This window comes from Hippichthys cyanospilos, chromosome 21 (assembly GCF_059441005.1).
Source record: "Hippichthys cyanospilos isolate Australia breed blue-spotted pipefish chromosome 21, RoL_Hcya_1.0, whole genome shotgun sequence".
NCBI classification, from domain to species: Eukaryota; Metazoa; Chordata; class Actinopteri; order Syngnathiformes; family Syngnathidae; genus Hippichthys; species Hippichthys cyanospilos.
The window spans coordinates 6,809,305-6,825,907 of record NC_142389.1 but is presented as its reverse complement, the minus strand read 5'-3'; the positions used below and the strand labels follow the sequence as shown (position 1 = coordinate 6,825,907).

Here is a 16,603-nt window from a genome sequence, read left to right as displayed (position 1 = left end):
TTTTCTTTCAAATAAAGTATCTGAATAGTTTTAAGAAGCATATTTGGGAGCATTTCCTCTTGATCGTGCTACCAGCAGTATCTAAGCTTGGCCCACACCTATTTATGTAGTGTACTATATGAGGGCCTGACCTCTATTTGTCTTCCTCTCCCTAAAAGGCGACTTTGGGGAGGTGTGTCGCGGCTGTCTCAAGCTGCCCAGCAAGAGAGAGCTGCCGGTGGCCATCAAAACGTTACGAGCGGGCTGCTCGGAGAAACAGCGGCGAGCCTTCCTCAGCGAGGCTGGCATCCTCGGGCAGTTTGACCACTCCAACATTATCAGACTGGAGGGCGTCGTCACCAGTGGTAAGGCATAGCGTGCTATGGCTAAGACAAAAGGAGGCTTTGGTGCAGGGTCATTGTTGTCCAAGGATCAAATGGTGATTGGAATTTACACATTACTACTGTAATAACTGTTGGGTTTAAAATAACCCATTTAAAGGGAAACAAAAAAAAATGGGTCATTTTGAAGCAACTTTCTGGTTGTTTTGCAGAAAGCTAAAAAAAATAATTGGCCATTTTGTTGAACAACCTGAAAATGAACTACTCAGAAAGTTGTTTCAAATTGAAATTTTTGGGCTTGTCTTCTTTTTCACCCATATTGAGTTATTTTTGACTCAGCTGTTTTTAGAGTGTAAAAAGAAGATGAGTCTTGGGATAATGCATTTTTTTTTATCACGTGAAGTTTAATTCAGTAAAATGAGAATCATTTTTTTGTTTCAGGCACTTTGATGCACTTTTATCTTTTTTTTCAGCTTTAGACTAGGCTGTAGCCCACATAAACACTGTAAAAACGAAATAAGAGTTGAAATTTGATATGCTGCTTCTTTCTTTTGTTAATGTTAAAAAGGATACAGGTTTATACTTATACTAGTCAGCACGTCGAGTGTGTGTGTGTGTGTGTGTGTGTGGGGTGGGGGGGTCTATTCCGTATGGGGGGCTTGGCAAAATACTGTATGATTGAGAAGCACTGATTTAACCCAAATATTTGGGTTAAATTAATTAATTAATTAATCAAATAAATATGTCGGTGTTTTTTCGTCCCCACATTGGTTTAATTTTGACGCCACCGTTTTTAAAGGATCGTCGAAAAACTCACAATATAAAATGTCTTTGAAAAAACGGAAATGGGAAACGGCGTTTCAAAATAGAGGTTCAACCCGCAGGTAAATAATCAAAGAATGGAACGCGGAGGATGAGAATGCACTGGGGGAAGATTGGAAAGAGTCCCCGTACACTGTGATCATTTCAACATCTCACGCACGGAGGGAATCAACACTCACAGCGAGGAAGGCCAGACCGCACAAGCACTCGAACGGATACCCCACGCTCGCATCCGAGCGACATAAGGGCCCAGACAGATAGCGGTTGACGCCCCGCTGTGAAAACAGGATGGAAAAATAAACTTGAGGCAGGAAAGAGACACGAGAGACGGAGATGATCCGCTATGAGGTGGAGGTTAATGGCAAAGGCAGGTGAGGGGAGACGCTTAAAGACTTTGTAAAGTTTTTTTGTGATGCTGGCGTGTGTGCGGCGACGGGCCGGGTGCCCGGACACACTGTGCTCAGCGGGATGGCAGCAGATGTGCAGGGTACAGTAATTGGTGCTGGAGACTCAGTGGGACCTTGGGATACACTCCAATCTCAGACACTCACGCACGCATTCGCATGCGCACAATTGGGGTGCGGGTCACACGAACACAAAATCGCATTTATAGCACGCACCTGCTATGCAGTCACACTAATAATACACACACGCGCGCGCAAGCCATTTGGCTACGACTCGCCTGGTGTGAGAAGAGTAAGTACTGCTAACACGAAAGTCATTAGCATGGCAAACACTTCGGTAAGTACATCGTGCCAGGCAAAAGTTTGGATTCAATTTTTTCCAGTTATCTTAATTTTTTTTCAATTTTCTCAGACGTCATTTACATTGGTTCACAAAACAATAAATAAAGTGTCCTCATTTGGATCATAGGAGACATCTGCTATCAAAAAGAATAACTGTTATTGAGAAATATTCGCCCACCAAAAATAATCAAAATATTGTCAGACCTGTTCTCAAAAAGAAATAATTATCAATAAATATTTGTCTACAGACAAATATTCAAATTAAAGTGTCCTCTTTTGGGATTATAGTAGAGATCTGCTCCCAAGATTAAGTTGACAGGTAACGAGAGGTGGCACGTGATAAGTTGGGTCAAACCATTCTAGGATGGGGGGGGAGAAATCCGAAATTGAATAACCTACTGAAAATAAAATTAGTTTTCTGGACTTATATTGTTCTAAAACATTTCATTAAATCAATAATTATTTTGAAAAGATGTTTGCATGTTTGGTCTGGACTTCCTCTAGGTATCCCCCTACAGTCCTACATATTGACTTAATTATTTAGTAAACAAAATAATGTCAACCAAATCGGAAATTGTTTTATAATTTCGATTTTTTTGTTTTTGCGTTTAATTGTTATATAATTCATTCAGTAAGTTCAATGCACAATGCAAGTTTAGGTAGCAGATGATATCAGACATATTTTAAGGTATTATGGTACTTGTGGATGCTGTCGATACAAGTCACTGATACTTAAGACAAAAAAAAAAAAATTGCAAAAACATTCATTCTTTCAGTGCCATGGACGAGAATTAAGGTATTTTAAAGTAGTAATAACACTTCAGTAGTCAAAAACACTTCAGGTTTAAGTACTTATGTGTACTTATGTACACTTATGTACACAGTATGTGGTTGAGTACTCATACTGGTATCGTATGGTAAAAAAAAATTAAACATCCCTAGTAAAATCTGTAATAGGTGGAAAATTAGCTGTTGAATGGGTAGTTCAACACCTTGTACTAACAGTTATTGCGAAAGGAATACTTAATTTGTTATACTCCATCTTGGCTGTCATTCAAGGCCCGATAGGACACAGAAGTCAATCGGATGAAAAGCCCCGCCCCCCACCCGTGTTTTTGCTTACACACCCTCCACTTTTCCGACCCATTTGCTCCACCGTTTTCCGAACGGCGCCAAGATTATACGTAATAGGATTAAAGAAAATGCCATAAATTGTTTTGTTAGCTTTTGTTAAAGGAAACCGCAGAGGAACCTGTTGCGACAGAAGTGGCGCTCGTACATTTGCTGATTGCCAGAAGCTATTTTCGACCTTGCCTGCAATGACTGCTTTTTTGCTGGCTGAGTAGCCATGATCTGAGATGTATGATCCAATTATGACTTTACAGGTGTAGCCCGGCACAGCTATCTTAATCTCATGAAACGTTAAAAGTATAGACACCGCTAATAAAATACCATTTGGAAAATGTGCCACTTTTGTCGAATACTCAGGTTTTAAACGGCAAACTACAATCGAAAACGTCTACTTTAATATGTGCTCAATTTGTTTTATAACCATCTGTCATTAAACCCCGACGGAGATATTATGCCGCAAATTTCTTTATTGTCTATTGACAGCAATGGTGTTTATTCAATTGTGAACTTTAAAATTTTATGACAGATGATTTCACTCGTCACAAAAGTTGCCACATACTCAAGTGAATACCGTGGGGTATTTTAAGCGGAGAAACTAATAACGGTAGTTATAAAATTTGCCGAAAGAGAAGGACGGATCAAAACTAAACTAATAGCCCAAGTAGAAAAGTCAATTCAGCCAGTTTGTTGGAGCTTTTATTTGAATAACAATGTGCCATTCTGCCAATAACTCTGGCTGGGAATAGAAAATTAAATTAAATATATAAAATTCACTTGACCATCAATACACATGGATTATTAATTTGAAGACTAACTAATAAACTCTGCCTCCTCCCTTATTTAATACTTTTTTTAAAATCTTCTGATGTTTCTTTAATGTGCATAATTCCCCGGCCACAACCTAACACAGTAAAAATATATGAATGAAAAATCTGATTTAAGAAAAATGTTATTGTTCATTCTTGATTGACTCAGTGCGGGAGATTTCACTGGTTAGTCCGACAAAGAGATGCCTCTAGAGGGAACCAAAGTCACGTTTGAGCTCCTAAGAAGTTTTACTTCTGACGCTTGGCGAGCGTGACCAAATTTTCAAAATGAAAAACTGCGACACCGCAAGATTAATGTAAATGAAATCTGCAATCAATTCTCACTAGAAACAAATAAATAAATACTTGTTTGTTTGTTACTCTGATTAAAATCGATTCAAATTTTAATAGTAAAAGAAATTAGGATTGTATGTTGGGTTTTATCGCTCAGCCCTAGTCTGACATCATTTCCCATGATTCTTTGACATGGAAGCAGAAAGTGGTTCCGGTTCAGGTATGACATGAATGTGAAAAAAAAGTATTTAATGTATTTTTAATTGGTTTATTGCGTAAATTGCTATGACAATTGAGTGATGCTATGCTTGATTCAAACAAATAGCTTGCTAAAATAAAACAATAAAATAAAAAATGCGACCTATGTAAAATCGGGAGAGAAACAAGTGGAGCTGGTGACATCGTTTGGGACTCTGGACCCAAGGCGGAAAATCAGGACCGGAATGTTTAGTCACCCTTATCTTGAAAAGATACACTGACAAAAAGACAAAAGTGTATTTGCTTAGGAGGGGCTAAGGGTATCCTAGGACATGAAAGCAGTGATGAGATTATCATTGCTGTATTTCCACACACACTTCAGGTATTTTTTTTTTTCAATCAAACTTTTTGTAAGACTCAAGCTACCAATTTTTCTCCATCTCCCAGAAGCCATTTTGACATTTTCTTTCGGCTGAAAATGACATCACAAGGACGCAGCCAAATTTCTGCCCCCTGAGATAAATAAAATCTGGTGGATTTCGCTGCTTATTTCATATACTTTTGCACTTGGTTGACAGGGTTGAGCGATTGAATGACATCAAGCCGAAAGACATTTCTAGCAGTGCGGTTTACCTTCTTTACTTTAATGAATGCTTCTATAATACTAACTCAAATCACGAGCCAATCATTGGCTGTTAGTTTACACGTGTACAATCATAATGTCTTTTGCTTATTTTAGTCTTTTTTTCCTAATGATGCATTTCAAAGCTGTGCAAAATTGCTGCCTCTTGTTTTTAGATGCTCAGTGTGTGGTTGTTGTTGTGTGTAATGTACAGGAACAGGCACACGGACCTTGTTGGTAAGCGCGTCCGCGTGTATGTGCGGGTGTCGAATGAGTGTTTAAGGCTGCTTAAACTTGCTGAGACAGCCAGGGCAGCACGCAGGTTCTTCCAGCTTCGCCACAGTTCACTGAGTGAAGAATGGCTTTGCCACAAATCCTGCAGTGCTGCCAAGAGGACTCGCCTTACTTTATTCCTGCTCTGTGCCTGTGTCTCTATTACTTTATCTACAGTATGCACTGTTTCCCTCCTCTGCGTTCAATCTCACTTTAATTTGTCCTATTTTGTTTGTGTTCAGGTAACACCATGATGATCATAGTGGAGAGCATGTCTAATGGGGCCTTGGACTCTTTCCTTAGGGTAAGTCAGTCTCTATTAATATTCGGGGCAAGTCGTCCGAGCATGAAAGCAGCAGAAAGGAAATAAAGAAAAAAAGATGAAAAGAAAAGAAAAATGTATGTGTGCGTATGGATCTGTATGGATGTGTGTGTGTGTGTGTGTGTGTGTATGTGTATATATGTATATATATATATATATATATATATATATATATATATACCTGTATTTTCTGGATTATGTGTCGCACCGGTATATAAGCCGTAGCAGCAAAATTTGAGCCAAAAAAGGATTTTTGTCACAGATAAGGCGCACTGCAATATAAACCTCAGGCAATAACATCAGCTCTTTATGCAAAAAAAAGGTACATAAAGGTTTTTTTTTAAGGTTTTTTTTTTGTAATTATCTGCCAACAGCAACATCCTCTCTTTAACAGACTGAACATGCCTGCATGTTTAGTCCCAACATATATATAGAAAATGGATAAAATGGATGGATGGATGGATGGATGGATGGGTGGATGGATATCTGTTAGTTAAATACAGTAGCAGTTCAAAATTGAAATCAATACTTCAATAGCATCTTTTTTGTCTCCCTTTGTAAAATATACTGTGCACTGTATATAACATTTACACATCACAAATTTATCCAAAATGTTATACATTCTCTTATTAAATTTAGAGATATACATTTTTTCGAACAGATACACACATTTGCTTGCTGGTGGCTAGCATAAAAACAAACAAAACACAAAAAAAAAAAACACAGATAAGGCGCACTGGACTATAAGCCGCAAGTCTCAAAAGATGAGGAAAAATCAGCGGCTTATAGTCCGAAAAATACGGCCTATACATCGCAAACATGATTTACAGATACAGTATACTTTTCAAATGTAAAATGCGACTGCATAATTCAACCTTGATGATTTTGAATGGCAATTCCTCAGATCAAGCCCACACTTGATCACAAAAGCTCTTGAAAGATAATGTTCAAGGATCTTTATACAGCTTATATTCTTTTTTAATTGTCAACGCATATCGTTAACGTTGTCAACGTCATTACCTTCGCATTTACTTAAGGGTCATTTTTGCTGCTTATAAATCCAAGCAATTTTTCACCCCATCAAGGCCAGCAGGCTTGTTAACGTATAATAGAAAAAATTCATGATTACACACAAATGGGGTGTTATTGCTTAAAGATGCTATAAGCTTTTCGGATGCTCCTCTGCTTGCTGAAGCAGCGCGGTGTGCTTTATAATGATATGAATTAAGGGCCTGCTTGTTTTTCTCTCTCTAATGAAGACAATACATCCAGTTGAGTGCAACATTATTCCGCGGTAGCAAATGGGCCACCTCTCGCAAATCTATACCAAAAGTAAAGCTTTAGTCGTTCCTCGTTTCCTTTCAGCTCTTCCATTCACATTGTCCTTTCTTTTTTAACGCTCAAAATCACAGAAACACGAGGGTCAGTTGAGCGTAATGCAGCTGATGGATATGCTGACTGGAGTGGCGTCGGGGATGAAGTACCTTGCCGAAATGGGCTTTGTTCACAAACGCCTGGCTGCACACAAGGTAAGAGAGCAGGTGGTGCGCCGGCCAGTAATAGACTACGTTGTGTGGGCTGATGTATGTCTCAAGTTAAGTTTTCCTTTGGCAGACTTGGAGAATACAATTTGTCCCTGTCTGGATCCGTGTTTGACAGTCATTTGTCACTCGCTTATTTGAGGAATACATGAAGCTGAAAATGACAAGACAATGCTGTCAAAATCATTTTGTCATGAGGATTTGCTTTGTCAGTTTGTTCCTCTTAAAAAAGGAGGCCAGGCTGTCAAAACCGCAAATACGCTTGTCACACTTGTTTTGGAAACGGTCAGAGTAGACCTTGTGCAGCGAGAGTTTGGATCATCAGTGTGGTGATTATTAACGCCATGGAGTCTTTTTAAACTTGATTATACTGTTGAATATTCGAGAAAACAACCCCCCCACCCTCATTTTTATATTATTTATTAATTATTCATCATGATTTCCTAAAGTTGGATGTGAGTTAAAGTAAGGTGATATAAATATTCATGTATTTTCTTAAAAATTCATCGCATGCAATCACAATTAGCATAGCGCATTAGCAATTATCATTTAAGGTCAACAAACATTCACTCCCATTTAGTTTACACTGAAAAAAAGTGTTTGCTCAGTGAGCCATTGCTTGAAGCAAGAGAGCCACTCACAGCAAGTGAGAGAGACGTTGCTGGCACTGCACAAAAGGTCGACAACCCGACTTGGTCGACTTTTTCCCCATTCTACACCTACATTGAACCCAGACTACTCTTCAATGGAATTAAAGCAGTGTTTCTGGACTATAATTGACAGTATCATGCATGTATGTTTTTGTTGCTGGTGTATAGGTTATGGTTAATGCGAACTTAGGCTGCAAAGTGTCTGGCTTCAGACCTCTTCAAGAGGACAAGATAGAGGCGATCTACACCACACTGGTAAGAAAACCTAATGTGTTCTTTTTGTTTAAACACTCTCAGATGACAATCTTGCCCCTAATATTTTTCATGAGATTTGGATCAAATCAGTAGCTATCAGGTTTGTGTGAGGGCATACTAAGATGCTCTAATGAAAATGAGTAAGGGAGGTCAACCTTTCTGATGATGGGTTCAGGAAAAGTAATTCTAGGAGGGGTTTTTTTTCTTGCAAATATCACGTTTTTCAAACAAGATGCATTAGTGTGAGATCCTTTGCCTTTTGAACAGCATGGAGGGAAGAGTGTGGTGCTGTGGACCGCTCCAGAAGCCATCCAGTACCATCGCTTCTCCTCTGCCTCAGATGTCTGGAGCTTTGGGATCGTCATGTGGGAGGTCATGTCCTACGGGGAGAGACCCTACTGGGACATGGGTAACCAAGATGTAAGTGCGGTGAGATAGGAAAAAAAAAAAAGTATTTCTCTTCTCTGGTGAGGAATGCATTAGAATTAGTTTCAAGAGCGTCAAAATGAAATTAATCAATTAATTATAGACATATTTAAAGTGTTATTTTTTAATCACGTCGATCTCATTTTTTAATCTAAATTCATGCTTTCCATATGCTGAGTAGATCTGTTTTATGCATCAGGCTTCCTGTGGTTGAGATTTTGGGGTTGGAAAATAAAGGTCAACTTGAGATGGACTGCAATTGGCTGTCTGTCTTATGCATAACCTGATAGGCTCCTGTTGTGGGAGGAAAAGCAATTGCAGGGGCGGAAAGAAAAAGTGAAAATAGAGGGAAATGAAGGTTGTCGGTCCGATGAAAATATACCTTGAAAATGCCCCGACGGCATTTTTGATAAAGGTAGAGTGATATACATCAGCTCAAGTTTAGCCTACCACATCAATGCAAAGCATCTAGCTGTGACTGCATCCTCAACGAATGACAAAAGAAAATGTACTCCGGTCGAAGATTTCTCTCAAATGTTCAGGTTACATTAAAAAGATAAATTAGGTGAATTAATTACAGATCATAATCTTTCTTAAATCTTTTGACAGCGCTAATTAGATTGTAGTATGTAAATTAGATGATGATAATAGATCATTTGAGTTGTTACCGATTTGTACTAGACTTTGCACAGTCTGTATTTTGGAGCAAATTACCCATCGGCGACTTAAATAACCGATCACTAAATTGATCTGATTTTTTTATTTGAAACGACTGTTGTTTATTCACCCCGTTTGCGTGGGATTAGATCAGCCCCGCCCACAAACAGCCACGTTTCATGTATCCCCATTGGAATGCAAAAAATCCTATAAATTGTCCCTGAACTGCTGATAAATATTCACTACATGGAAAGTAGGAGGTAGACTAAAGTCTCAGTCTATTTTTATTAGTCACCTCCATCTGCTTCAATGAATACTGCGTCCATAGCCAACTCGGATCTTATTAACAGAAAGCGGCTGCATTGGCTCTGGATGCTTTTTCAAGGCCTAAGCCGTCACTTAAAGTCTGCATCAGCTCCATAGCCAATCCTGTTTTCTCCAAAGGAAGCGGTGACCTCCTTCCAGTGGCCTTCGCCCGTCCCTCCTTCAGTGCCACCCGGTTCTTAAAAAGTGTTGAAAATCTTCCTTTTACATTCAGCTTCTGGAAAATGCTAAGTTTTCTTTTTTTTTCTTCTAGTCTTGAGGAGATTGCGGTCGATAGGACTCCCCCCGCCGCCATTATTTCCAAGTGAATAGAGAGGCTTGCTCAGTTTTGCTGTTCACCCCTCACTTTTTGGCCTTTAAAATGGTTACATTTAACTTTCTGGTGAAAGTCGCTCCTCTTTGGGCAATGCTACATTCCAATTTAATACAATAATGGAGACTATTACACCATGAATGATGACAGAATCCAATAAGTCTAAAAGATCTATCTCTATGATACGCGTGCAAATTGCAGTCAGCATAATATGTATCCAATATGCAGGTGCAGGCTCAAAAAAAAGCCACCCATTATTACTGCTTTCCAATTTTTTAATGCGCAAAATTAATATGCATGAGATAATCAGCAGGTGCAAGCAACCTCTCTTTTTTTTTTTTTTGTTTGACCAATCTTTTTCGGTACCCTTTCACAAAGCATGACAAAGTTCCCTCTCGGTCTGATGCATATTATCAAACTTTCCATTTGCGGGGGCAAAGGCCAGAGCTTGTCGAGCGACTGGGATAATAATCCGCGTAGAATTGATACATTATATCATAACGGGATTGTTGGTTGGCCTGTCCACCTGTAATTCATTGTGCCCTTTACCTCGCTGGCTTTGATTAAATGGAAAATGTCAAATGCTGAAAAGCATTTCATGAATGCTCTTTAGAGAGACGGGAGCTTAAGAAGCCTGAACGAGATTGAGAGGAAGGAGAGTGTTTTAGGAAATAACGCAGTTGATAGATGTAATTTTTATGAGTAAGCGCTGACTTTTATTTCCTCCTTTCAGAATAGTGTAGTTCTCAGAGTGATTCAAGAGAGGGACAGATAAGATCATATCCCCAGTGAGGTGTTATGGTGAATGGGTTTTGAATGGGAACGGCATTAGCTCGATGGAGGAGAAAGGACCATTGAGTAAGTCTAGAGGGATGTGGTCATGCTCCCCTGTTTGACAGAGGTAAAAATGTGTGCTTTATAGAAGTGCGTTACAAAGGGGAAGCCCGAAATGAGATTTCGCTTATCTTTTAGATGGAATAGTTGATCGCAAAACAGATAGATGGATGGTTTTTATTCAGGTGTTAATCGGAGAGTTTATACTATTGCTTATTCAATTGGGATCATGTAAAAAAAGAAATAACTCCAACAGGGGCAAACAAACATGAACGGCATTCGACATTGGCTGAGGAACCAAGACTTGATCTAGAAGAAAACAATCGCAAAGATTGGTGTTTGCAGTGATTTGCACTAGTTTTGATTACAAGGCAAATCAAGCACTGCCACCAGGGGGCATTGTTTCCCACACGACAAAAGCATCTTATTTTCTCATCCTAATATATTATTTACCAGTGTGAGCATTGAGTTTCTTACCTGATTCCTAATACACAGTGCCAGCTGTCAATTGAGACCCATTTTGAAAAGTCAAATTGGCAAAAAATAGGAACAAATTCCCTTTGAAATGACCGAAAATGATTGCTTATTGACTGAAATTTCCTCAAAAGTAAATAACGTGCTTGGGTCTAAGTAGGCTTATTTTTTCATCTGAGAAAATGTCAATGTCTTTCAGAGAAATGTATTGCTTTAAAATGTATTAAAAAAAATGTATATGTGACACAATACAAAATTACAATACAGTACAAAATAAATTTTCCAAATAGACAACTATACAGTCCAATTTTGAAAATCGATCATATAAAAAAGCATTTGTAATAAAGAAAAAGACCATTAATGAAAAAAATACATAGTATAATAAATTTTAAAAAATATATAAATATTCAAAAAGCAGTAATCAAAGGAAAATGTGGCAAAGAAATCGCTGCTCTCCGCCCCAAAATACAACAAAACATAATTTCGCTTAAAAGTACATGTGTTTAGACATATATAATGATAATGACAAAAATATCTCAGAGTTGTTTTTAAGTGCAGATGTTGTATCTAGCCATTTTCTATGCAAATTTTTAAAATAATTTTCCACTAGCAGCAATGGCATTGTGTGTCCTTTTCTGTCAGTCACATTATGCAACTTTAGTTGGTACAGAGCAGTAAATGAACAATAAATTGAAGAAAGCAAGCTATTCCAACATTTTTCCATAACAATATGTGTAATCTAATTTAAATATATGCTGCAGTATGTGAGTGGGTTGGCCAAACAATAACATACAAATGCAATTCATGCAAGTCTTTGTATAGACCTCATTATATCGTGCAGCTCTAGTAAATTAAGTGGCACTTGAGTGTAAAAACTAAGGTGTTGTGAAAACCACAGCTATTGTGAGTCTTTAATAGAAATTGCTGCATCCATTCGTTAATATCTATATTGTCCATTGAGGGAATTATTTTGACTCAATCTGCTACTCAAAAGAAAGAACATTTCCATGAGAATCCGCATTTCCCTCGAGAAGGAGATCAATGAAATAGTACTCATTGGAACATACTTTGATTTACAGTGGACCCCCGGGTTACAGCGTCCTTGTCTTACATTAGTTTTCATGTTGTGATGTGGAATACTGAGTTTTTTTGTCCCCTCTTTACGGTGTTTTCCCCGCTTTGCAACAAAAACAACTGCCACGACCCTAGGGGGTTGGCTGTCTTTTAATGTTATTTTGTCTCCATCTGCAGGCGTTTTTAGGCAATTCCACTTATTTTCTGTTGCCGTCACATGACGGAAATGCTGGTCTGCTATCGGTCGGCCTCACTCGTTTCAAAATGGCGGAAGGGTAAAGCTTAGTTCTATCGTGAGTGGTTACAAAACCGTATTTATAGTGCATTTTACTGCTTAATTCAAACTTGAAAGGGTTAGCTATGGGTTACAAGATTGCTAGTGATAAAGAGAGAATTAAGAAGATGATTTATATGGAAACGAAGCTGGAGAAAATCAAGAAATCTGAAGCTAGCCTAGCCTAGGCTATGCTTACTAGGGAATATGGGCATAACAAGCGCCACCAAATAAAACCTTTCTGTATTTTTTTATGATGTTTTCTGAATGTATACATGTATATTATATATATGTAGCACTTACTAGACTATTTAGGTACCAATTTTTATTTTGTTTGTACAATTTTGATGTTTTTACCCGGGGTACTAAGCGCATTAGCTATTTAATATAGTTTTGGATTGCCCCCCATACGGTGAATTCGCCTCACGAGCCCAACCGCGAACGGATTAATCTCGTAACACGGGGGCCCACTGAATTTCGTTTTTTTTACTCTAACCGCTTATGTTGATTCACCCTTTGTTTCTCACCGTCTTCGCTTTAGGTGATCAAGGCCATCGAGGATGGCTTCAGGCTGCCGGCGCCGGTCAACTGTCCTACACATTTGCATCAGTTGATGCTGGACTGTTGGCAGAAGGAGAGAACAGAGAGACCCACCTTTAGTCAGATCCATTCGGCGCTCAGCAAGAGCATTCGCTCACCCGACGGCATTGGCTCGTCCACGTTGGCGCGAAGGTGGCGTGGCGTCGGAAGCCTCGCAAATGTCCCCTTTCTCCTTCTGTAGACTCATACCTGCCATTTCGTGCTTCCCCTAGGACCCTGAGTTCCTCCATTAAGCTAGCAGAGAGGCCGCTCCCCACCTTCCCATCGTTTAACTCAGTAGGTGAGTGGCTGGACGCCGTAGACATGGGCCGATACAAGGACAACTTCACTGCTGCAGGATACTGCTATTTGGAATCGGTGGCACGAATGACCGTACAGTGAGTAGCCCTGCACGCCTTTCTCATAGTGACGCCATGGCTTTCCGTTTTTCTTGCTGAAGTCTTAAAAAACGATCTCCGTCACTGCCATTGACGACTGTAGACGTCAAATATCCATTTTTCCTGGGCTGACAGCGATTTGAGTTATTAAATTCACCGTATTACCACTAGGGGCATCGCAGTGCTGCTTTATCTTTGAAAATCAGGCTTTATACATCAATTCATCGATTATATGAAAATATATGAAAAATCATTAGCAGTTCATTTGCTTTTTTGATTACATCTAAAAAATAAATGTAGTTACTGATTCTACATCCAAACAAGGTACGCCACAAAAGTTTGGGAACAGCTTAGTGCAGTATTTTGCTCATTTTTGGTTAATTTTCTTCCACATCATTCTTGCAGTATTTTCCCAACGGGATTGCACATTCCTGGTAATGTTATCACTAAGTAGTTTTGTCGTGTTTAACTTTGACATGTTGTCACCATGTGTGTGAAATTTCAGCTCCCTAGTGTGTGATTATAATGTTGTTAAATACCTTTCATGTAAAAATCAAAGGATTGGACAAAATACTGCACAAGGGTTAAAATAAAAGCCTCTACTAATTATGATCGGGTGGTAACAGACATCTACTCTTCATTTATTGTTTCCTGATTTCATATAATGAGTTTATGAATCAAAATTGAAATACAGTATGTGTTTACAGAGATGTACTAAGCCTCGGCATCACATCCCTGGAGCACCAGAAGTTGATCCTGGCCGCCATCCAGACCCTAAGAGCCCAGGTCATCCAAATGCACGGGCGTGGCGTGCAAGTGTAACAGACGGCCCAAGGCGCCGCTGCCGCAGGCTGGCACCAACACGCAGATGGTGGATGATGGGGTGGAGACGAGGCAAGGCAGACTGTCTTTCCGAGCGAAGGGCAGATAAAAGGTCCTCTATTTACTCCTCTTTCCCATTCTTCCTCATGCCTTCCGCAATTCCTTCCTTTCTTTTTACAATAAACCCCCTCGGAGGCGAGCGCCGGTCTCTCCGGTGATTGGAGGATGGCAGAGAAGTGATGTCATGTGACTTTGTGTGACCTCTATCTGCACTTTGACCTTCCAAAACTGTGTCGGCTAAATCGTTTTTGGAATCAGTCAGTTAAGACAATAGAAAGATAGTCTCTTCCAGAATGGTGACCTCTTGAGAAGAACTCCCAAAGGTTACTGGACTTCTTTTTTTCCCTTTACCACTTTTTTTTTTTTTTTTTTCTTCTTCCCAGTACTGTTTACTGGCCTTGAGTCAAGACTGACAAAGACACTTCTCCGCTGGCTGATTTCACTTGAAATATGAAGGGACATCATCTAAGAGATGTTAAATAGCGTCACCGTGCCAGAAGTGATCTCATATCAGATGGTGAAGGGATTTCCGGGAATATTAAAAATGGCAGGCTTATAATCCGCCGACTCAGAGCAGCAGCTGTCAATAGTTATAAAGTCGGAGCTGTCCCACTCTAAAGGGTCCAACAAGTTGGAATTTAGTATTTAAATGAGGCCTGCAAAAACATTTGAAATAAACGGGGGCTGATGTACTGCGAGAATAAAGTGTGCTGACAGGCCTAAATAGAGCTGTAGCCTGGGGAATGATGAAATGAACTTTCAGGAATATCGGCCTTTTTTTTTTTTTTGTAAGGATGGCGAAAAAAAAAAAAAAAGCTGGCAGGGAGCGCGTCTAGTAAAAGAGTTGCGTGTTTGATCACCCTTATTTTATGTCACTGTCTGACTTCTCCTCATTTGATTCTCCTGATCTTTCTCTCAAACCGTCTTCAGTGTGCAAATGAAATATTTAATTTTCCCTTTAGTCCTGGTGTCACGGAGTTCAAGTAATCTTCCCCTCCAAAGGCTCGCTCTCTCTCACAAGTACGTACTCTGTAAAACTCAGGTCAACTCTGGAAGATGACCCAAATCTCATATTTATTTGTTTAACGATAACCTCTACACTTAATTTTACTCTAGAGGTTAGGGTGGTTAATTTAAAGTATTTAATGTAAATCAGAAAAAAAAAATAGTTTGCTAATTATATGACTGTGAGATATTGAACATGTTTCATATGAGACTACCAATGGAGGATGTTAGCTGTCAGTACACAGTATCTGTGTATTCATGAACAGTTTGGTCTGTAATCATTGGGTGTGGTGTGTGAATACAGTATTAGAATGTCATAAGGATATTTTTTTTTTCCATTGTTGCGATTACAATATGTGTTTTGCTTTTTTTTTCCATTACTGTTGGGTATCACGTTGGGTGTTCGTGTACAGTACTCTGCCCCGTCGCCTTTTCTGAGTCGCAAATTTGAAAGAGTTTAGAGGAAATCAAGTATGTGGCGATGGAAAGACAATTTTGATTGAAATAATATATCCGGTTTGTATTTGCCACAGAATACAGTTTGCGTCGTTTTGCTTGTTCTCGTCCGTCTCTCTTAGTAATCGTCAAAATAAAGAAAGTCGGGCGGGCGGCTGACAAATTGTAAACGTTCGATTGGTCGGCCCGCCGCCAGGCCTCGCCGTTCAACGGTCGCGGTTGAGTTTGAAGAAGAAAGTAGTTTACTATTTCTGTCACACGTGCACCTATACGAACAAAATGCATCCTCGCGAATTCACATGCACAAAAAATAACGATGGGACCTCCTCGCTACAAATGAATGAAATGTAAATCGTTCCCCTCTCTTTGCCCATCTCTTACCGTTATATGTTTAATACTGTAAATATGTACTTGAAAATGCTGAATCTATTTTTATAATTTGTTTGAAGAACAATGTGTCGAATATAATATCTGCTCACTGTGTACGGGGTTATTCGTTTGAATTTAGGGCCGCGGCCAACAAACTCTGGTGTTTGGAATATTTAAAAAGAAAATGTCTTTTTGTTAGTTTTTGATGATTTTTATCCATTAGATGAAATTCTGATGGCTGTTACAATTATGAACTGTGTTATTAAAAAATCTCCAATACACGGGAATGTATTGTCTATAATTTGCCGTCGTCATCGAATTGCCGAGACATAGTAATAATTTACAGCACTAATTCTTGAATATTTTACACCAGGTGGCACTTTATGAAACACTTAGCTCGCATTTTACCGTCACGATGACCAACATTAACATTTCGAGAAGTACTGTCTCCATGTACAAGTTGACGCCCCCTTTTTACCTCATTCGTGGTGAATTTTACAAAAAATGTATACCCCTGACTTTTAGTGCTTACACATAATATGGCTGTCCAATTGAAAC

At 39.1% G+C, this 16,603-nt stretch overlaps 1 protein-coding gene across 2 annotated transcripts in view; it reads left to right on the top strand.

Annotated features, from left to right (window-relative positions):
- The window catches only part of epha10 (EPH receptor A10), a 179,173-nt gene extending 162,841 nt beyond the window's left edge, over positions 1–16,332 (top strand). For both annotated transcript variants that reach the window (XM_088405727.1, XM_088405726.1), the window contains 8 exons: positions 159–344; positions 5,455–5,516; positions 6,947–7,063; positions 7,894–7,980; positions 8,248–8,400; positions 12,898–13,088; positions 13,169–13,333; positions 14,041–16,332. In XM_088405727.1, the coding sequence (XP_088261853.1) occupies positions 159–344; positions 5,455–5,516; positions 6,947–7,063; positions 7,894–7,980; positions 8,248–8,400; positions 12,898–13,088; positions 13,169–13,333; positions 14,041–14,155 (1,076 nt within the window). In that variant the 3' untranslated portion in view covers positions 14,156–16,332. The remainder of the gene's footprint in view (positions 1–158; positions 345–5,454; positions 5,517–6,946; positions 7,064–7,893; positions 7,981–8,247; positions 8,401–12,897; positions 13,089–13,168; positions 13,334–14,040) is intronic.
- Positions 16,333–16,603: the final 271 nt, after the last annotated feature.